Source organism: Suncus etruscus, chromosome 16, assembly GCF_024139225.1.
Source record: "Suncus etruscus isolate mSunEtr1 chromosome 16, mSunEtr1.pri.cur, whole genome shotgun sequence".
In the NCBI taxonomy this organism is placed as follows: Eukaryota; Metazoa; Chordata; class Mammalia; order Eulipotyphla; family Soricidae; genus Suncus; species Suncus etruscus.
The window spans coordinates 72,061,347-72,084,421 of NC_064863.1; the positions used below are offsets into that span (position 1 = coordinate 72,061,347).

The window sequence follows — 23,075 nt, forward strand, 5'->3', positions numbered from 1 at the left end:
TTCTATTCTGAGTTAAGTAAATATTTATTTTGCAGTTCTGAGACCAATCTAAGGATCTCATATATCTGAGGCAAATGCTTAATGAATGAACTACAATCCCAGCCTGGAAATGATTTTTTTTTTTTTTTTTTTGGTTTTTTGGGCCACACCTGGCGATGTTCAGGGGTTACTCCTGGCTATCTGCTCAGAAATAGCTCCTGGCAGGCACAGGGGACCATATGGGACACCGGGATTCGAACCAACCACTTTAGGTCCTGGATCCGCTGCTTGCAAGGCAAACACCGCTGTGCTATCTCTCCGGGCCCCTGGAAATGATTTTTATGATCACTGGAAATAGTCTAAATTCACTAAAAAAATTACCAAATTTCTAACTTAGTAGAAGAATTTAAGAACCATTTCATTGTCAGAATATAACCATACCTTAAAGAATAATGAAAAAGCCAAAGAAGAGAAATAAAAACTTGATTAATTTTCTATAATAAATAGGTAAGTATATGATCATTTATTAGTGATTTGAAAAAATGTAGACAATTAAAAGGAAAAAAGTTTATAGAACAGTTGTGTTTAGGGGGTCAAAGCGATATAGCACAGCGGGTAGGACATTTGTCTTGCATGTGACTGACCCAAATTTGAACCCTGGCATCCAGTATGGTTCCCTGAGCCTGCCAGGAGCAATTTCTGAGGGCAGAGCCAGGAGCAAACCCTGAGCACTGCTGTGTGTGGCCCCCAAACAAAAAAAACTGTTGTGTTTAAGAACTTTTTTTTAATTCACAATATTTCTCAAGAACTCTTTAGGGCCAAACTGTTGGCTACAACACAGAATATATTTATACTGAATGCTGACAACTGGTTTATTTGGTGAGATGTTCTTTAGTGAGACTCGACAAGTCACTCAGAGCGTTCTCTAAACGTTAATGTGCCGAGAAAATCACTGAACTTTATTTGTATGTCAGGCAATGTGGATCTCTGAATAAAATATCTGCTTATTTTACCATGATAATATCCATCTTACCAAGTTTGACTGACCTTACAACTTACAAATAACTTTACACCACATTGTCCAAAACTATGCCACAGAATCAGAGTTCAGAAAAAATATTTGCAGACTAGGAGCCCTGCTTGAATCACACACTTCAGTTTTATTTTGAATGAATCAAAAAGAAAGGTTTTCATATTTCATATTACATCATGAGGTATATAGCACAATTTTCCATCAGAATTAAAAATAAAAAGGTCAGTACCTCTCCCAAGAGCTGCTCTCCAGGAGCAAGGTTCTCCTCCCCATCACTCTGTGCTACTGCGTCAGAGTCTTTAAGAATCTTTGGTAACAAAACAGGCACAGAATAAGTTGAAGAATATGGCTGTTAAAAGGTTATTAGTGAACAAGGAAGAAAACAAGACCCAACCAACAACATTCAGAAATTAGTTTCATCACTGAAAGCAACAGTAAGTAAATATGCTTGAGAAACACCATTAGAGGAAAATCAGAGCCAGCTTAGACCTAAGGCCTTTCCTTTATTTCCTATTGAATGTTCCTCAGCAACACAGGTAGCTGAGCAGTCACTGATTTGAGTTTGTTTATCTTTTGCAAAATTCAAATACCACAAGAGGTGGAGGGGATAAAACTGAATAGACATTGATTCTTAGTTTTGTCTTTCGCAAAATTGAAATACTGCAAGAGGAAAAGTAAAAATCCCTGTCAGTTAATCTACTTTAAATAAGAATCTATTTGTTAAAATATCTAAATGCATTTTTTAATACTCTGAAGCAATAAAATGTTGAATTCTGAAATTAACTTTCCCTCTCTATTATGACATTTCAGAAGTAACTATTTTTTTTAAAAAGCCATCTTACCAATCCAGGTCCATCCATTTTGTTCAAAGCCAAAGCAATCTGAAACAAAAATAACAATCCACCAATTGAAAACAAAATTCTACATCAAAGCATGTAATAAATGATTCTCATTGCAAAACTCCACAGATGTTCAAATCAAGTATGATTAAGGAAAGAATAAACTGCAGAAATGGGGGGCCAGAGAGATAGCACAGCAGCAGGGCATTTACCTTGTAAGTGGCTGACCACCGGGTTCAATTCCTGGCATCCCATATGGTCCCCCAAGCCTGTCAGGACCACCAGGTGTGGCCAAACCCCCACACCCCAAAAAAACCTGCAGAACTGGCTTCTCTCTCACTTGTTGTTTTTTTGTTTTGTTTTTTTTTTTTTGTGGTTTTTTTTGGGTCACGCCCGGCAGTGCTCAGAGGTTATTCCTGGCTCCAGGCTCAGAAATTGCTCCTGGCAGGCACGGGGGACCATATGGGGTGCCGGGATTCAAACCGATGACCTTCTGCATGAAAGGCAAATGCCTTACCTCCATGCTATCTCTCCGGCCCCCACTTGTTGTGTTTTTATGGGACCATATACCCAAATGCAGTGGTACTCATGGATTCCTAGTTACTCTGTGCTCACTCCTGGTGGGCTCAGGCGATGGAACCCAGGGTCACCTAAAATATATGCAAGGCAAGTAAGTGCCCTACAGCTATACTATCACTTGAGCCCCGAAACTGATTTCTCAATGGCTCTGGTTTCAATTACAAGGAGTTCTAGTATTTACTGACTGTATGTCTATCTTATTCTGCTGTTTAATGACAAAACCATACTCCCCAAAAGCATGCTTTTTTTCTGCTTTGTTTTAAATTGGTCATCTATATTAAATTTAAAAAACAATTCTTAGGCACTACTCACTACAGAGTGAACTGATGTTGAAAGTAAAACTGATGTTTTAATAGATGTAGTTCCTATTTTTCTATCAGATATTCAGTAAAACTTCATATTAGCTTATGTTAAGGCAAGAAAAATAACCTTAGAAAGTTTAGGCTGATAATAGATACATGTTTAGGGGCCAGGGTGGGCAGGGTGTTTGCCTTGCATGTGGCCAACCCAGGTTTGATACCCAGCAGCCCATATAGTACCCTGAACCTGCAAGGAGTAATTCCTGAGTGTAGAGCTAGGAGCAATCCCGAGTGAAGAGCCAGTAATGACCCCTGAGATTCACTGGGTGTTACCCAAAACCAAAAGCAAACAAAAAAAGGAACAGAGCTAATGATAATGCCAAGAGGTCAATTTCCCTTTTTCAAAGGTAGTCTTTGTGTCTACATGAAAAGGGGGACTGTCGTAGCAGTATTCAGTGCCCTGTGTCCCCTATCGATACTCCTATCAATACTCAAGCCAGATGACTAAAAGTAGGGTCTGAAGACACAAAACTGCTCTGGCCCTGTAGTGTAAGGGAAACCAGCAACTTCCAGGACTACTACATATAGTGGGGTTCATGTAGAGTGGGGGTTCAAACTCAGGACCTAAACCTTTAAGTGTGTACCCTGAGCACTGAACTATCTCCCTGTTCCAGGAATCTTTTTATAAGGCTAAAACATTAACAACTCACTTGAATTTTATGTTTTTCCAGGTTTAATACAATAAGTTTGCCTTGCTTCAAAATACTTCCTAGAGAGCTTGATAGCTGATTGGACTCAACTGGAAATTGTGGTTTAAAAGCATAAACAGCTAGAACAAAAAATTACGATAAAATGAAATAGTACTCTAATTTTCTGTGTAAGCTGAAGTGAACACAGAGTGAAATGTAGCAGATATTTCTAGTAGCTGAGGCTTATGACCTTATAATTTGGTGAGTCCTCATAATTTCTAGGTTCAAGTAAAAAGAAAATGCATCCAAAACTATGGCAACCAAATATACTGGTATAAAAGTTTATTGAATGGTTTGAAATAATGTATAGAATTTTATAAAAGCAAGCAACAGAAAAATAGACACACTGTATATAAATATCTTACTTATAATATAGTCACTGTCTTCTAAATTTCCCCTTTTAATTAAATAAAAAAGGTTTACCTTCTTTCCTAGATCTTCTTTTCTGTAACCCAGAAGTTCAAGGTATTTTCCACGAGAATCATCCTCGAAATTTACCTTAAAACAAAAAACACATTTTTGAAATAAAAATATGTATTTTAAGGAATTATTTAATCAAAACCAACACAGAATTATTTTTTAAAAATCTGAAATTCATTCAATCTATGTGGCTCAATTAAGAATTTAAATAGGGGACACAACAATAGCACACTGAGTAGAGTATTTGTCTTGCATGCAGCTAATCCCTGGCATACCACATACACTCTTACCCTGTCAGAAGTAATTTCTGAGCGCAGAGGTAGAAAAAAAAAACAAAAAACAGACTGCCACTAGATATGCTCACACTCCCTCCAAATCAAAAAAGTTTTGTTTTGTTTTAATAAAAGTTTTATTTAGGAATTTTAAGAAATGAAAGAGAGAAGAGGGAATTCCAGGGAGTAAATGAAAGGAATTACCAATTCAAGCTGTGATGTAGAAGACTTCTGAGAAGGATGTGTCCCCGAAGAGACTTTCAAACTATCATTTTGATAAATACCAACTAACTCCATGTCTAAAAATTACATAAATGCAAAACTCACACTATGAGAAACATTCATTGCCCTCTTTCCCAGTGCTAATATTTAATATAAAATGTAAATAAATCTATAATTTCAATAACTTACCATTCTGTAACCAAAAGGTCTTTGCTTTGGGCAACTCAGATTCAGGAAAGTAACATTCCATATAGGAAAAATGACCAGAAAACTCTATTTATGATCCTATGGCCACAGGTGCAACTCAGTAAAGCCTCCAACCCTCCTATGTCTATGTCTTTCTTTACTCTTTTCCCATGTTCCTTAACTGAATAAACTACAGAAACCAAAATATCTAAGTATTTATTATAGGAAACTCTCTGTTCTAGAGTGTGCTGTAATTGAAGCCAAGGCATACTTCACATGGAACGCACATGTCAACTACTGATCTACTTCCTTGTCTGTGTTGTTGGGACCTCAATTCTGAACAAGGAGGGATGTCATATTGTAAAGGTCACATGGCAGGCTTCTTCTCAGGTTCTGAGCAGGAAGAGATGCCATTTTGTAAGGACCACATGGTATAAGAAGCCACCTGTTACATCTTCACAAGACTATTTCCATAGACCCTGCCTCAAGCTACCTGGTCATACTAGGTAGCCTCTCAGGGAAGGACACAAGGGAGCAGTAGGAAGGTACCCCTAGACAAAAGCCAATCTTTTTTTTTTTTTGTGGCTTTTGGGTCACACCTGGCAGTGCTCAGGGGTTACTCCTGGCTCCATGCTCAGAAATTGCTCCTGGCAGGCACAGGGAACCATATGGGATGCCGGGATTCGAACTGATGACCTTCTGCATGAAAGGCAAACGCCTTACCTCCATGCTATCTCTCCAGCCCCAAAAGCCAATCATTTTAAGGATCATCAGAAAGATGGAACCTTCCTATATACTTTTCCTCATGACCTTGGGCAAGGCCATCCTTCGGGGGATGCCCTAGCTGGCCAGGCTGGGGGTGGGTCTTATTGGCAGATGGATTAAAGTATTAAACTTTATCCCAGTTGTGTGATCTCGTCCTTCTACTCCGGACCCTAACATTATCTGTGTTAAACTAGATCTGTTGGAATATTTCTTACCTAAATACATCTATTTTATTGTTTATTACTCATAAGAAAAGTACTTATTAAGCCTCCTCAAAGTAGAGAAGGAAGAACTCTTGATGTAAAATGGCTGTCTGTATACCTTTCACAGAATAACAAAAGGTAAGGTAATGTAATGCAATGCAACCATAACAAAATGTTTAACTTCCTCATGAAGGTCTTAAATTCCTGTTTAACTAACAGTTAAGAAGGAACACAGGGGCCTGCGGAGCAATAGCACAGCAGGAAGGACAATTGCCTTGCACACAAACCAGGGTTCAATCCATAGCATCCCATATGGTCCCAAGCTAGTCAAGAGTGATTTCTGGGTCCGGAGAGATAGCACAGCGGTGTTTGCCTTGCAAGCAGCCGATCCAGGACCAAAGGTGGTTGGTTCGAATCCCGGTGTCCCATATGGTCCCCCGTGCCTGCCAGGAGCTATTTCTGAGCAGACAGCCAGGAGTAGCCCCTGAGCATCCCCGAGTGTGGCCCAAAAACCAAAAAAAAAAAAAAAAAAAAAAGAGTGATTTCTGAGAACAGAGCTGGAAGTAACCCCCTGAGAGTTGCCGGTTGTGGCCCAAAAGCAAAAATAACAACAACAAAAAGAAGGACTATGGATATATATGATAACAGGAATAATTGATTGCATTTGCAGATAAATGAAACTGTTCCAAAACCAACTTTACCTTCAAAAAGGACCATACATTCTTTTCAAATTCAGTCTGGGAAGCATCGATTTTCTTCTGACAGTAGGCGACAAACCCCTGGGACTGCACGGCCTGCTGGAGCTGGTCAGATCTACTGAGGAACTCCTTTTCGGTCACCACCTGGCTAATGAACACAAGCTGCGGCTGCTGCTCAGTGCCCTGTTGGGCCTGAGGCTTCACATTCTCAAAGGTAACCAGTTTGCCTCCAAACTAGGAAAGGAGAAAAAGGCAAACTCAGTCTGAAACATAAAGATGAGGCCAAGAACAATAAAACTACTTACTGTAAATCTCAATGATTTAATTATTAGTTTGATAAATTTGCTAAACTTTCAGTTGGGGGGCTCTAGGTTTAAAAGGTGGCAGATATGCCCTTTAGCTTAAGGATCATTTTAAGCTGAAAACACCTGAGTAAAATAGTAGGTGCACGAAAGGCATGCTAACCTTCCTTTTCTTCCTGAAAGTAGAAAAGGAAATCCCATGTGAGAACCACTCTCCTTATATTATAAGGAAAGAAACACACTGAACACCAGAGACGAGAGTCAAGGTTAAGAAAACTGAACATACTTTACTAAAACAGCAATTTCCTTTAGTCTCTCCCTCTCTCTCTTACCTTTTTCCCGCAACTGCCACTCATAGTTCAATCTATAAAATGAGTTCTTAGGGTCTGTAACTTGTAGTGGCCTTCTTGTCCTCATGGGGGCTCCCATTCCCATGTAAAAGTCTTGTTATTATCTGTCTGTCCTATAACGATTTAACTCAGGCCTGGCCAGTACTTGGGATAGAGGTCAAGCTATGCCTCCTCTATATGCAAAAGCTCTATGGCTACCTATTCCGTCATCTCTACCAGCATTCTGTACCCTCCTAGTATATGGCACATAGCCTGCTAATATTAGTCTAATATATTAGTTTAAAATCGGCGGAGAAGGGGGCTGGCAAGATAGCATGAAGGTAGGGAGTTTGCCTTCCATGCTGAGGGACAGTGGTTCGAATACCGGCATCCCATATGGTCCCCCATGCCTGCCAGAAGCGATTTCTGAGCATAGAGCCAGGAGTAACCCTTGAGTGCTGCCAGGTGTGAGCCCCCACCCAAAATAGGCGAAGAAGGAAACACAAGACCAAATTTGCCCTCAATATTTAAACAATAAGCAAAAATTCAAAATGCTATCTTGCTTGCTCAACTGAAAAATTTTAAAGTAGAGGGAGGAAGGAAGGGAGGGAAGAAGGAAAGAAAGGGCAATAAATAACTTAAAATGGAAGAAATAAGATACATTTCCTCAAGGAGAAAGGAAGAAAATAAGGAACAAAGGAAGGAGAGAGAAGGAAGCCACCTTAAATACAAGGGTCAGGGGTTGAAAATGTCTGATGTGAAGGTTGCACTTTGGGAATATACTTAATGGCTCTAAACCATAAAACTGAACATTAACTAAAATGGTTAAAATAATTAATGTTGTTACCTTACTTTACTATAATTTAAAAATAAAAGGGAAATAAAAAGAAGCAGACCTCCCTGATGAAAAATCTACAACATATATGAAATTCAATCTTGAGAACGATCCTGTAAAACTTTATTATGATAAGCCCATTATGCCTATTGACCAAAAATCACTTCCACCTACTGAAAAGGAAGCACCAACAGGTCTTCGGATCCACTTGGGTGGTTTCTTCAGAGGGAGAACTATGCTGTGAGCTGTTGTCTGCTGTGGAATTTGTAATGGAGGAAGAGGCTGTCCTGTGCCAAAGGGATCAAGATTCCCAAAAGATGATGAAAGCTGAAAAAATCATAGTTAAAATTTGTCACTTGTACAAAGACTTACTACATATTTTCAAGTCATATTTGAGTATTTTAATCTCACTATCTAGTGAGTAAAACCTGTAATCACAGACATTTCAAAACCACCATACAATAAGGTCATTTTTTTTTTCAGGTAATATAACTCAAAACCTTCATATTTTCTATTACCTTATCAACTTGTTTCTGTCTTAAGCCATCAGTGCTCCCTCCCATGATAGAATAAACACTGATTCGTCCATCAAAAGAAGCAGCTGATAAGACAGCAGGATTTCTGGGACACCACTGTATATCAAAGCACCACTGTGTGTTGGTGGGAAGTTCATATAACACCTAGGCAAAATAACAGTAATTAGAAAATGGTACTGCCACATTAAAACCAAGAACTCTCAGAAATATGATCATCATGTACAGACTGATTCAACATTTTCTCTTAGAAAGTGTCTTTATAATGGGGAAAGTTTATTGTACATTTCTTCAAAGTACCAGATAAATCCACTATAATGGTCTATTATGATAAGGGAATGCTACTCAAGAATTCAAACAGATATGAAATAAGTATATTGTAAACACTGAGGTTTTCTTTTCTGTTCTTACTGGAAGACCAGACAGTTTTAGAGTCAACAATTAACTAGGGGCTGGAGAAATAGTACAGTAACTAAGTAGGGCACTTGATACCTAGCATCCTATATAGTTCCCTGAACCAGCCAGTAATAATTCCTGAGCACAGAGAAAAGAATAAGTCCTGAACTTTGCCAAGTGGAGCACAAAAAATAAAAACAGAGGGGCCGGAGAGATAGCATGGAGGTAAGGCATTTGCCTTTCATGCAGAAGGTCATTGGTTCAAATCCCGGCATCCCATATGGTCCCCTGTGCCTGCCAGGAGTGATTTCTGAGTGTGGAGCCAGGAGTAACCCCTGAGCGCTGCCAGGTGTGACCCAAAAACCAAATAAAATAAAATAAAATAAAATAAAATAAAAACAGAATAATTCTATACTGTACTACTATTTTTGCTTACTAATGTCCAAAAAAACCCATAACTATACCATTTGCAGACAGAGAAATGGCTCAAAGGCTGGAGCACATGTACTGAATGTGTGGTATTCAGGTTTAATTCTCAGCACTTATCTGAGTGATCCCTGAGCAGCACCCAGCTGGAAATCATCTCTGAACATTTCTGGGTGTCATGTCACAACCAAAACAAATCCCAAAACCATAAGTCTTAAAAACAAAGAACAATCAAATCTCTCGCTGAGATTTGGCTTCCAATAAAATGAAAAAACATCTATCTATATTGCATATTATTGCAGAACTAGCACAGAATGTTTCAACCATGAGGTTTTCCTTAAAAGGAAAATACCAAAGAAATCTGAATAGTTGAAACTTTTTTTTTTTGTTTTGTTTTGTTTTTGGGCCACACCCAGCGGTGCTCAGGGGTTTCTCCTGGCTGTCTGCTCAGAAATAGCTCCTGGCAGGCACGGGGGACCATATGGGACACCGGGATTCGAACCAACCACCTTTGGTCCTGGATCGGCTGCTTGCAAGGCAAACGCCACTGTGCTATCTCTCCGGGCCCTGAATAGTTGATACTTAATTTTTATAATCTAGTAACAGATATTATAATACTAACATTCTAAATGTGAGAGTGCACTCACCCTAGAGTATAAGGACAGAGATGTAGAGATTGTAAGACATTAGTACAAAGCCAAGTTAAGTAAACTTTGGCTTCATATCATATTTATTTATCTTGGGTTTTTTTTTTTTGTTTGTTTTTGGTTATTGGGCCATACCTGGTAACACTCAGGGGTTACTCCTGGCTATGTGCTCAGAAATTGCTCCTGGCTCAGGGGACCATATGGGATGGCAGGGATAGAACCAGAGTCCATCCTTGGTCAGCTTCATGCAAGGCAAACGCCCTATTGCTGTGCTATCAGTCCGGTCCCTTCATATCATATTTAAAATAATGGTCTTTGGGGCACTGATTTTCTGTAACACCAGGAATTAAATCCAGGTTCACCACCTAACTCTAACCTACACCACAGTTCCAAAAAAAAAGTTTTATAAGAAAACAGAAGTAGGGGCCGGGAAGGTGGCGCTAGAGGTAAGGTGTCTGCCTTGCAAGCGCCAGCGTAGGACAGACCATGATCCCCCAGAGTCCCATATGGTCCCCCCAAGCCAGGGGCGATTTCTGAGTGCATAGCCAGGAGTAACCCCTGAGCATCAATCGGGTGTGGCCCAAAAACCAAAAAAGAAAGAAAAAAAGAAAACAGAAGTAGGGCTGGAGCAACAGTAGGGTGTTTGCCTTGTGTGCTGTTGACCTGGGTTCAATACCCAGCAACCCATAGGGTCTCCTGAGCCTGCCAGGAGTGATTCCTAAACACAGAACCAGGAGTAAACTCTGAGCACTGGCAGGTGTAGCCCCAAAACAAACAAACAAACAAACAACAACAACAAAAGAGGCCAGAACAATATAAGTGGATAGCACTCTCGCCTTGCACAAGTTCTATTCCTGGCATCCCACAGGTTCTCTGATCACTGCCTGGAATAATTCCTGAGTGCAAAACCAAGAGTGACTTGAGCATCGCTTGATGTGACCCCCTCCAAAAAAAAAACAAACAAAAAAAAGAAAAAAAAAGTAAATGAATAGGTATTCAGTCTCCAATTATGCCATTGACTACTTTTCTCTAAAGGAAAGAGCACTCCTAATGGAGCTGGGAACTATCTCAATGCAGTGCTTGGAGCCACTCCCAGTGGCACTCAGGAACCAGGCGGTAGATGAGAACGAACCTGGGACTCCTGAATGCAAAGCATAAATTCCAGACCTGTGAGCTATCTCTGAGATCCTCAGCTTTGATACTTTAATTGGTTGATAAAACTCTTAGCTGAAAAATATTCAAATCACTTTTCTTTTCCTAATTTGCATTACACTTAAAGATGTTCGAATTATTTTTGTTATTTGGGCAATATCTGGCTATGCTTAAGACTTACTCATAGCTCTACACTCAGGAATCACTCCTGGCAGTGCTTGGGAGACCACAAAGAATGCTGGGGATCAAACCTGAATCAAATGTGTTAAGGCCAGCACCTTACCGATATATTATTGCTCCAGCCCTATACCTACTAAATTGTTTGTTTTTAAACTACACCCAGCAGTGCTCAGGAGTTAATTCTGACTCTGCACTCAGAAATTACTCTTGGCAGACTCGGGGGACCATATGGGATGCCAGGAATTAAACCTGAGTAGCCACATGCAAGGCAAACTACTCGCTGTGCTATCATCCTGGCCCCCTATTAACATTTTTAAGTTGCATTAAAATTTGCTGCTTCACAGGACTGGAGTGATATTATAATGGATAGGATATTTAACCTGAATATGGATTACCCAAGTTCAATTCCCAGCACCACATAAGGTCCACCAAGAGCCAAGAGTAAGCCCTGAACACCACTGGGTGTGATGAAAGATAAATAAAATAAAATAAATAAATAAAATAAAATGGAGAGCTTAAGAGCCAACTCAATGGACTGAGGATATGCTCCGGTTGCTGGAGTTTAATCCCTAGAACCAGGTGGTCTCCTTAGTAGCACCACAAATGACCACTAAACAAAGAGTTGGAAATAAACCCTAAGCATTGCTAGGTGTGGCCCCAAACGAAATCAAAGAAAAAAGAGCTAAAATGGCAATTCTATGTAAATAAAATGTAAAGCTGGATACTGGTTTGAAAGGTAAGAAACCAGTAATAGGTTATATGCATTTCCCTATAAAGATGCTGCATTATTTATAATAGCTGAAACATGAAATTAACCTGAATATCCATTAATATATGATTGCATATACTCAATGGAACACTATTCAGATATCCAAAAGAAGTTTCAAACAAGATGAAAATGTCTTTTGGAAGAAAATAAATGGCACTTGAGATGAAACTAAAAGATAATTATCAGGGGCCGGGAAGGTGGCGCTAGAGGTAAGGTGTCTGCCTTGCAAGCACTAGGGTAGGACGGACCGCAGTTTGATCCCCCGGCGTCCCATATGGTCCCCCCAAGCCAGGGGCGATTTCTGAGCGCATAGCCAGGAGTAACCCCTGAGCGTCAAATGGGTGTGGCCCAAAAACAAAAAACAAACAAAAAAAAAAGATAATTATTAGACAGTTTCCAACATGTGAAATATGAAAACTAAAGTAAATGTATGGCAAAAAAGAAACTAAGACTGAGATAGGGGAAACTATGGTAATTATCAGAGAGGAAGGGTTGAAGGAGTAACGCTATGTCTTTTTTGGGCTTTTGGGGGGGTCACACCCAGTGACGCTCAGGGGTTACTCCTGGCTCTGCGCTCAGAAATCATACCTGGCTGGGGGAACCATATGGGACACTAGGGGAATCAAACCATGGTCTGTCCTGGGTCAGCCATGTGCAAGGCAAATGCCCTACTGCTATGCTATCGCTCTGGCCCAAAGGATGACTTTTTGATGGAATATCACTGGAATTTTTGTACTGGATATGAAGAGCATTATATACATACATAAAGAGCTCAAGATACAAAGTTCCTCAAATTCCATACTACATACAGGCACCGGAGAGATAGCATTTGCCTTGCATGCAGAAGGAGGGTGGTTCGAGTCCCTGCATCCCATTTGGTTCCCCAAGCCTGCCAGGGGCGAGTTCTGAGCACAGAGTCAGGAGTGGCCCCTGAACGCTGCTGAGTGTGACTCAAAAGAAAAAAAAAAAAAAACATTCCATACTAGAGTAAATCAAGGATAAATCAATAATTTAAATACAAAAAAAGGATAGATAAAAGTTTTCCAACAATCAAAAACAAAATGGAGAAGTAGAGCATTTGCCTTGCACCTGGCCAACCTGACTTCAATTCCTGGCATCCCATATGATCCCCAGAGTCTGCCAGGAGTGATTTCTGAGCTCTGAGCCTGGAATAAACCCTGAGCATCGCTGGGTGTGGTCCTAAAGCAAAGACAAAACAAAACAAAACAAAACAAAATGGGCTGGGTGAAAAAGAAATTCCATTTCAGGGGACTGGAGTGATAGCATAGCAGTAGGGTGTTTGCCTCGCATGCTGCCCACCGGGATGGACCCAAGTTCAATCCCCAGCATCCATATGATCCCCCGAGCCTGCCAAGGGCGATTTCTGAGCACAGAGCCTGGAGTAATCCAAGTGCTGCCAGGTATGGCACCAAAATAAAAACAAAAAAAAATATTTCAAACAGTGTTTATCAAGCCTGAAATAGCTACATTTCAACAGTTCAGTTGGCTTGCTGGTTCTGTTCAAATCTTTGCTAGATAAAGAGTTTGCATCCATATCTTGTAAAAATACATTAAAGAATTTTTAAGAAAAATTTCTTATTCAATAGAGATTATGCTGTAATAACTCTTAAGAGTTAAAAACATTTCTTTCTATTACCTCTCCTGTATTTGGGTTAGAGCAGAGAATCTTTGCATCTTTTCCACAGCTTAGTAACAATTCGGGGTCTGCCATACTCCAAGCAATCGCCAAAATCCCCCTATGAGAAAAAAGATGAAATTTTTAATCTCAAGAAAACCAAATCACCATCATTTCTGTCTAGGCTTTAGAGACCAATGCTTCAATCACCACTAATGAAGGTAAAATCTCATACCTCTTAGGAAGCAATTTAGAAAAGTGTACACTCTCGGGGCCGGGCGGTGGCGCTAAAGGTAAGGTACCTGCCTTGCCTGCGCTAGCCTTGGACGGACCGTGGTTCGATCCCCCGGTGTCCCATATGGTCTCCCAAGCCAGGAGCAACTTCTGAGCACATAGCCAGGAGTAACCCCTGAGCGTTACCGGGTGTGGCCCAAAAACCAAAAAAGAAAAAAAGAAAAGTGTACACTCTCAACTCATCAGGAACGTTCAATATAACATACAATATATGGCAGCAAAACTGCCCAAAGATTGGACATATAATAAACTGCAGACCATCTTTTGATGATAAAAGTTATATGTATTTATGTTATATATTTTATGTTATAAAAGTTAAAAATTATGTAGTAGGAGGGGCCGGCGAGGTGGCGCTAGAGGTAAGGTGTCTGCCTTGCAAGCGCTAGCTAAGGAAGGACCGCGGTTCGATCCCCGGCATCCCATATGGTCACCCCAAGCAGGGGCAATTTCTGTGCGTTTAGCCAGGAGTAACCCCTGAGCATCAAACGGATATGGCCCGAAAAAAAAAAAATTTATGTAGTAGGAAAAAAAATTATGTAGTAAGGCTACAGAGCTATATCAGCACTCTGGAGAGTGTGCTTTTCGTATGATAGGCCTTTATTCACTCCACAGCAACACATGATCCTCCAAGCACTGTCAGGAATGACCGTGAAGTACAAAGTCAATAGTCTTTGAGCAAGCCAGTTGTAGTCCCAAACCCAAAAATAAATGAAAAAACTTGTAAGGTAGAACTTTTACTATAACATAGCATTCACAACTATTAAAAAGACTGACTTGGGGCCGGAGAGATATCATGGAAGTAAGGCATTTGCCTTTCATGCAGAAGAACTGCGGTTCAAATCCCAGCATCCCATATGGTCCCCCATACCTGCCAGGGGCGATTTCTTAGCATAGAACCAGGAGTAACCCCTGAGCGCTGCTGGGTGTGACTTCCCCCCCCCAAAAAATGACTGACTTATAATGTCTAAATTCTTAAAAAAATACATAAATGGAGTTATACACTATGAATTAAATAAGATGCACAAAACATAACATTCTTTAAGCATGGGTGGCTACAGATCACACCTTGTACTTCATGTACACATGTACCTTCATCTATGGATTTTTAAGAAAAATTAAGGACATTATTGTAGTAATGCCCAGAGACAATAGAGATGAGGGCCAGAAGGACCGGCTCACAATATAAAGCTCACCACAAAAAAGTAGGAGTGCAGTTAGGGAGATAACTACCTGGCATGGTTTTCCAAGACACGGAGTGGAGAAGAGGCGAAGCGAAGGTCCCACATTTGAACCACTGGTAACCTATCATCCTCAGAAGCAAGGACCATCTGAGTTGCAACATCAGGATGCCAGGCCAAGCCAGAGCAATGCATCTGCAGAATTAAGACTCACACTTTAGCAATCATATTACTTTGTAAAAAGCAACAACGGGGGCCGGAGAGATAGCATGGAGGTAAGGCGTTTGCCTTTCATGCAGGAGGTCATCGGTTCGAATCCCAGTGACCCTCATGGTCCCCCGTGCCTGCCAGGAGCAATTTCTAAGCCTGGAGCCAGGAATAACCCCTGAGCACTGCCGGGTGTGACCTAAAAACCACAAAAAAAAAAAAAAAAGGCAACAACGGACTGAGAAATATGGCTATGTTTAAATAGTAGGGGCTGGCGTGATAGCAGTGGAAGGGTGTTTGCCTTGTATACAGCCAATCCAGGTTCAACACCCAGCATTCAATATGGTCACCCGAGCCTGCCAGGAGTAACTTCTGAGTGCAGAGCCAGGAGTAACCCGAGTGCCATTTGTTGTGACCTCCAAAAATTTTTTTCCAGTAGGAAAGAGATATATGTTATAGTTCTGAATTAAAGGACAATGGCAATAGGACTGGCATGCGTGGTCTGATATGAGGAGGCCCTGAGTTCTATCCCTGGTGCCTTAGGTCTTCTCCCTTCACTGGGGACACCTCCAACTCACAGCCTCCAAAGTTGAAAAAGAAAAAAGACAGAGAGAAAGTTAAGAAATTGTGGGGCCGGCGTGGTGGCGCTAGAGGTAAGGTGTCTGCCTGCCAGTGCTAGCCTAGGACGGACCGCGGTTCGATCCCCCGGCATCCCATATGGTCCCCCAAGCCAGGAGTGACTTCTGAGCGCATAGCCAGGAGAAACCCCTGCACGTCACCGGGTGTGGCCCAAAAACCATAAAAAAAGAAAAAAAAAGAAATTGTCTAATGCTTTGAAATAGCAAAGAGAAGCAATATACCATAGAATATGCCAAATATCCAATCTTCCTTCATCAATATCTAGAAGAGTAGTTCGTGGATAGTAGTTCGAGGGTTCACAGGCACATGCCTTGCAAGTGCAAAAACTAAGTTCAGGCCAGAGAAACAGTATAGCGGGAAGGGTGCTTGCCTTGCATGTGGCTGACACGAATTTGACCGCAGGCACCCCAAGAATACCCCACAGCACCATCAGGAGTGGTCTTTGAGTATAGAGCCAGGATGCAAGCCCTAAGCACAGCGAAGTGTGGCCCAAAAACATGGATAAAAGCAAAACAAGGACTCAAGTTTGATCCCTTGCACTCTACAGCTCCCTGAGCACTGCTAGGCTCTATAGCACTGATACTTCTGATCTAGTTGGCTGAGTTCTATTGGAAGTGACCCCGAGGCCTACTAAATTCTGTCTGGAAGGTCCAAAATACATATATACCTAATATCACTATGAATTAAAAACCCTTTTAGAGGGATTGGAGTGATAACACAGCAGGTAGGGTGTTTGTCTTGCAAGCTGTGGACCCAGGTTCAATCCATGGTATCCTGTATGGTCCCTGAGCACAGCCAGGACTAGAGAGAGGAGTAACCCCTGAGCTTCACCAGGTGTGGCCCCAAATCCAAACACAACAACCATAAAAAAAAAATTGATCACTCTGGACAAGAACTGGGTGCTGAAAGGGGATAAAGTAATATGCATAGTACCCATTCATTAGCAATAATACAAACCAGTATGTAGTTAGATGGGAAGGGGGAGAGGATATTGGTGGCAGAAATTGGGGATATAGGTGGCAGAAAATGTGCACTTGTAAAGGGTGTTGTACCACATTCTATGACTGAAACTCAATTTTGTATGAACAAATTTTGTAACTATGGTGCTTAATTAAGGTAATTTTATATATATATATATATATATATATATATATATATATATATATATATATATACACACACACACATACACAAATAAAAACCTTTTTTATTATATCATGACCAGCTGATGAAAAAATGGGATTTGACTTTGTAAATCTAATCTGTTGTCAATACTGACAAGCGTTACAGAAATGTAATACTTAGAACAGAAACATTCATTCTTCACACATCAATCATACTTACCCTATTACTATGATCACTGACTTTGATGATAGGTTCATTTTTCCTAAGGTCCCACACAGTAGCCCGGCCACTGGGACTCGCTGATGCTAAAATATGCTGAACTTGTCTGTTCCATGCAATACAGCTGATATCTTCTGGGGGCTATAAGGAATGAGCTATTAAAAAATAATCTTTCTCATTTATAATAAAATTTAACGATAAAATCTGACTCCACTTTTAAATATTGATTACTTAAAAGAGTGTGCCCTCCACAAATTTGCTTTATATCCTCAGTTCTCAACATGTATTATACAGCTCAAAGTTCAAATTTAATACTTTTTAATATTATTTATTCAAAAGGCTTATTTTTTTTTAAATTTTTAAGTTCTGGACACACCTGACAATACACAAGAATGACTCCTGGCTCTGCATTCAGGAATCACTCCTGGCAATACTCAGGGGACCATATGGAATGCCAGGATTGAACCTGAGTTGGCTGCAAACGAGGCAAGCATCTTCCTTGCCCCCAAAAGGCATTTATTAATATGCTCCTGGTATTAAAAAATAAAGCATACTTTATTTTGCATCTGTCACAAAGCAGATAATGGACCATAAGGTAAATGGATGTTCATCACTAGAGTAGAGGAGGCAAAGATAAAAGTACCAGTCTGAACATGTCTTTCCCAAATTTGTGATGGGTCACTGTAATTGAATAGTGGGGAGAGTAGCTTCAGGTTCAACTGGGAAGTAGTTCCTATTTGTTCACTTACAGAGATCACTAAGTAATTTTTGTCTGAAAAGGGAGCAGTAAGGCAAATCAGGTAGTAATCATTAGAAAAACATCTTTACAAATAGTACACCCAACACTTAGGAAAATTAATGTCAAAGAACTACATCAAAATTAATATACTTACCTGTGTTTTGGCTCCTGGTGTCATTGGAGTTGCAAAATTGTTTAGATCCCAAATATAGATTTCAGATTCATTAGCACCAGAGGCTACCAGATTTGTCTATAAAAAGAAATAATTAAGTATATTTAGTGCAGAACTAGAACTTGAACTGTAGTTTTAGGCTAAAATTTCCACTTAATAAAAACAGTAGCATCTTCAAATTTCTAAGTACTATGCAAAACAACATAAATTATTATTATTATTATTTGGGGGAGGAGTTGGGCCACACTCGGTGGTACTCAGAGATTACTTCTGACTCTGCGCTCAGATATTGGTCCTAGCAGGCTCAGGGAACTTTATGGGATGCCGGAGATCAAACCCGGGTCAGTTCCAGGTCAGCCACATGCAAGGCAAATGCCCTACTGCTATGCTAACACTCCACCCCCAACAACATAAATTTTTGTTTGTTTGTTTGTTTTGTTTTGTTTTTGTTTTTGGGTCTCACCCGGCAGTGCTCAGGGGTTACTCCTGGCTGTCTGCTCAGAAATAGCTCCTGGCAGGCACGGGGGACCATATGGGACACCGGGATTCGAATCAAACACCTTTGGTCCTGGATCAGCTGCTTGCAAGGCAAACACTGCTGTGCTATCTCTCCGGGCCCAACAACATAAAATTTTAAATAAGTTTTTAGATGTTTGTTTTCTCACATTGGGATCAAACCCAACGTATGTATCTCTTTTGTGTGGAATACGATCTATTACTAAGTCACATCGCCCACCTAAAATTTAACATTTTTGCAGGTGGCTATGCACTCAGAAATCACTCCTGGCACAGGGGACCATATGGGACACCGGGGATCAAACCAGGTCTGTCCTCGGTCAGCTGTGCGCAAAGCAAATGCCCTACTGCTGCGCTATTGCTCTGGCTTCTAAAATTTAATTATTTTTTTAGAAAACTACATTCTAAAATTCTATTAATGAGATAAAATGCCCAATAACATTTAAATATAAGACAGTAGAAAATAATCACATGGATAAATGCTTTATCACATAACCATAAGGACATTATTATTTGTGATATAGTACATGGGGATTTCATTGTGAAAGAAAACAGGTCACTATTTTCAGACTTTTTATTGTTGTTTTCAAGTAAGATCCTCAAAATATCTGAGTCAGCTTATGGAGTCGAATCAAGGATTAGCTTAATTAGTCTTATATGTATTTCTGCTCATTCTTGTCCCTATTGGTGACAATATTTCTGTTGTTCTCTGTAACATACATTATATTCAAAAAAATATCACCAGTGATAAAAGTATAGGAAGGCAATAGCTTTCATATACTGACCCTTACTGTATTGCTCACTCATAAATTCTTTTCTAATCAACTTATCCAGACCAAGAACATTAAAATCCTATGCCAATGCCACCTATAAGACACTTTACCCAAAAATCAACTTAGATTTTCATTAGACCAATGAACAAAGTAACTATTGGGGCCAAAAAGATAGTACAGAAGGCAAGGTGCTTCCCCTGTACGAGGCTGACCCAGATTCAATCCCTAGCATCATAGATGATCCCTCAAGTAGTGAAAGTGATCCCTGAGTACATAGCCCTTAGTTCCACCAATGTAGCCCAAAACACCCCTAAAAATAAAAACCCTACGGAAAGAAGTCTAGGCTTCTGCATTTATTTTCTAAGCATGCATCTGTTTATAATGTAAAGAAATAAAAAATTTAGTTTTCCAGTATCTTTTGGTTTGGGGTCACACCCAGTAGTATTCAGAACTTACTCCTTGCTCTATATTCAGTTATAACTCTGAGAGAAACAGTGGGGTCCATATGGTGGTGCCAGGGATGGAATCTGGGTTGGCTGTGTGTAAAGCAAGCGTCCTACTTACTTCAATTCTTAATATTTTTCGTAATTATACTACAGTACATTATAAATCAATATATATTAGCCTTTCTACTTAATATTCAGTAATGTTTATGATAGCAACAACTAAGATAATTTATTCACTTTACCTTGCTATATCTGTGCATATAGCACATACAAATATATGTGTACTACTTATCCTAAATATCTGATAAGAGTAGACAGCACAGTGGTAGGGCATTTGCCCTTCACGCAGCTGACCCAGGATGGACCTTGGTTCGATCCCTGGCATCCCATATGGTCCCCCAGCCAGGAATGATTTCAAAGCATTCAGCCAGGAGTAACTCCTGAGTGTCATTGGGTGTGCCCAAAATAAAACAAAACAAACAAACAAAAAAAAAAAGAGTAGTAATCTATTTGGCATATGCAAACCTTCTCAATAAAACAGTAGTTTTGTAGTACTACTTTTAACTCACTCAGTTTCATTTGAACCACTGTGAAAATAGCTGTGAAACCACCATTTTTCAGTCATCAAATGTTTAACTTTCAATTCCTAGACTGAGTCATATCAGATTCATATACTATAAACAGCATGTAATCTCAAGATTTTGAATAAATGTCAAAGCCTAACCTGGAAAATATTCACATCCAAGGCTCTTACTGGACCTGTATGTGTGTCATTCTGGGCAATCACAACTTCCTTGTCGCCAGCTATAATTTTGGATGGATCATAAAGAATAATATTTCCATTTTCACCACTTGCAATTAATACTCCAGAAACATTTCCTTTGGAATCCATCTTATGAGGCCCCCAAATCAACTTGTGGTATCTTAAAGAAAGAGAAAAATGACATTTTTAAAGTCAAATAAATACATTAAAAAACAAAATACTTTTTTGTTGTTGTTGTTTAGGCCACAACCAGTGTCACTCGGGTAATTATCCCTGACTATGCATTCAGAAAGTGCATCTGGCGCAGGCTCAAGATGCCAGATATCAAATCCTGGGTCAGCCATAAGCAAGGCAAATGCCCTACCTCTGTGCTACACCCCAGCCCCAAGAAAGAAAATACTAGGGCCAGAGAGATAGCACAGCAGTGAGGCATTTGCCTTGCAAGCAGCAGATCCAGGATGAATGATGGTTCGAATCCCGGCATCCCATATGGTCCCCCTACCTGCCAGGGTAGATTTCTGAGAGCAGAGCCAGGAATAACCCCTGAGCACCGCTGGGTGTGCCCAAAAACAAAACAAAAGAAAACTTAAATATGTTTTCGTGAATATTCCAGATGTGCTTCTCCTCTACTCCTAGTAACTCTGAATGACTTGGTGAAATGGCATTTTAGCTTATATTTATACTGAGATGTAAATGTTGATTTAATTAATCTTAAAAGTCAAAAAACCCACAGAAACTATATAGTGATACAGTATAACTGATTTACATCAAAGAATGAAGTTTGTATACAGTTTTGAAACTGTAGTTATTCAAACTTCCTAACATGCCTTCAGTTCATCTATAAAATTTAAAATAACCTATCATGCAGAATGAAACTATTTGAAATATCTTCAATAATATCATTAAGATATTATTAATGATATTTATTATTAAAGTAATCCTAGAGAGGCTAGAGTGATAGCAATAGCATTTTTGTCTTGCACGCGGCTGACCCAGGACAAACCTGGGTTCGATCCTTGAAGTCCCATATGGTCCCCCCAAGCCAGGAGTGATTTCTGAGTGCAGAGCCAGGAGTAACCTCTGAGCATCACCAGGTGTAGCCCAAAAACCAATTACCAAAAACCAAAAAAAAAAAAAAAAGGAAGAAAAAGAAAAACAAAATACAATAATTCTAGAATAGGTAAGGGACATAGTTACATAGTTCAAAGGGCTAAAACACAGTTTATATGTGGAAGCCCTGAACTCAATCCCCAGCCCTACATAACCCCTAGAGCACCACATCAAAAATATTTCCTTGAGCCTGAGAGAGAGCACAGCAGTAGGGTGTTTGCCTTTCATGCAGCCGATTCAGGATGTACAGTAGTTTGAGGCCCAACATCCCATCTGGTCCCCGTGCCTGCCAGGAGTGAGTTCTGAGCGCAAAGCCAGGAGTAACCCCGGAGGGGCCACTGGGTGTGACCCAAAAAACAAACAACAAAAAAAATCTGGGGCCAGAGAGATAGCACAGCAGTAAGGCGTTTGCCTTAGACGCAGAAGAGCGGTGGTTCGAATCCCGGCATCCCATATGGTCCCCCGAGCCTGCCAGGAGCAAGTTCTGAGCATAGAGCCAGGAGGAACCCCTGAGCGCTGCCGGGTGTGACCCCAAAAAAAAAAAAAAAGATCCTTGTTATGGCCTACAATGGTAGGTATGCCCCCCCCCAAATAAAACAACATAAAAAATTACTATTATACCATGGGAATATCAAATATAACAGCATATTCATCCTATCCTATACATACTACTTAAGTAAACAAAAGGGCTAGGGAGATAGCAAAGATCTAATATGCATGTGTTGCATGTTGGAGGCCCAGGTTTAATCCCAGGTTTAATCCCAGAAGTGACCCCCTACACACAGCCACAGGAAGTCTCCAGCACCAGTGTGTGGTTCAAACATAAAAAACCAAAATCAATAGAATATATGAATGTTTATTCTACTTCTATAGAAATTTACTCATAAATTTTTCATGTCATTGAGGGCATGCTCACATGCAAACTAAGTATCAAACACAAATATAATTAATTTAAGGTTCAATCTCATACCTGTGAGCAGATGAGTACGTGGCACAAGATTTCATATCCAAGGATGGATCGGACAGGTCTAAATCAAAGATCTCAAGGGAAGCACTGGTACTGAATGTTGCATCCAATTGCTGAGCAGATGTTCCTATGAAAAAGAAAACAAACCAACCATTTAGGGGGCCAGAGAGATAATACAGAAGGTAGGATTGAAGCCTCATCCCTCCTTTCTTCCTAGGTAACTTGATCTTACCTGCAAGACCCCGCCCATTCCTGGGAGGGGTCTTGAAAAAGGTAGATAAAGCCTTTGACCCAGGGGATTAGGCTCTCGGCTCTTTTGGTCTTTTGCCAGCATGGAGGTCAAAGGGAAGATGGCTGAAAGGAGTTAAGATGCAGGGCTAGCTAAGAATGGCTGTGCTTAAAAGGTTATGATAGAGGCCACAGATGTGGTGGATAGGGTATGAATAAAGTTGATGCTTCCTGATGCCTGTCTCTGGAT

The 23,075-nt window shown here is 40.2% G+C and overlaps 1 protein-coding gene across 4 annotated transcripts in view; it reads right to left on the bottom strand.

The window, feature by feature from the left end:
• SEC31A (SEC31 homolog A, COPII coat complex component) overlaps window positions 1-23,075 on the bottom strand; it is an 86,315-nt gene that overhangs the window by 43,274 nt on the left and 19,966 nt on the right. For 3 of the 4 annotated variants that reach the window (XM_049790240.1, XM_049790241.1, XM_049790239.1), the window contains exons 3-14: window positions 22,601-22,724; window positions 20,482-20,680; window positions 18,005-18,100; window positions 17,112-17,252; window positions 14,974-15,116; window positions 13,471-13,570; window positions 8,229-8,390; window positions 7,885-8,037; window positions 6,248-6,478; window positions 3,902-3,976; window positions 1,855-1,893; window positions 1,242-1,319 (exon numbers count right to left, since the gene is read on the bottom strand). In XM_049790240.1, the coding sequence (XP_049646197.1) occupies window positions 1,242-1,319; window positions 1,855-1,893; window positions 3,902-3,976; window positions 6,248-6,478; window positions 7,885-8,037; window positions 8,229-8,390; window positions 13,471-13,570; window positions 14,974-15,116; window positions 17,112-17,252; window positions 18,005-18,100; window positions 20,482-20,680; window positions 22,601-22,724 (1,541 nt within the window). The remainder of the gene's footprint in view (window positions 1-1,241; window positions 1,320-1,854; window positions 1,894-3,901; window positions 3,977-6,247; window positions 6,479-7,884; window positions 8,038-8,228; window positions 8,391-13,470; window positions 13,571-14,973; window positions 15,117-17,111; window positions 17,253-18,004; window positions 18,101-20,481; window positions 20,681-22,600; window positions 22,725-23,075) is intronic. The other variant, XM_049790242.1, reaches the window with a different exon arrangement.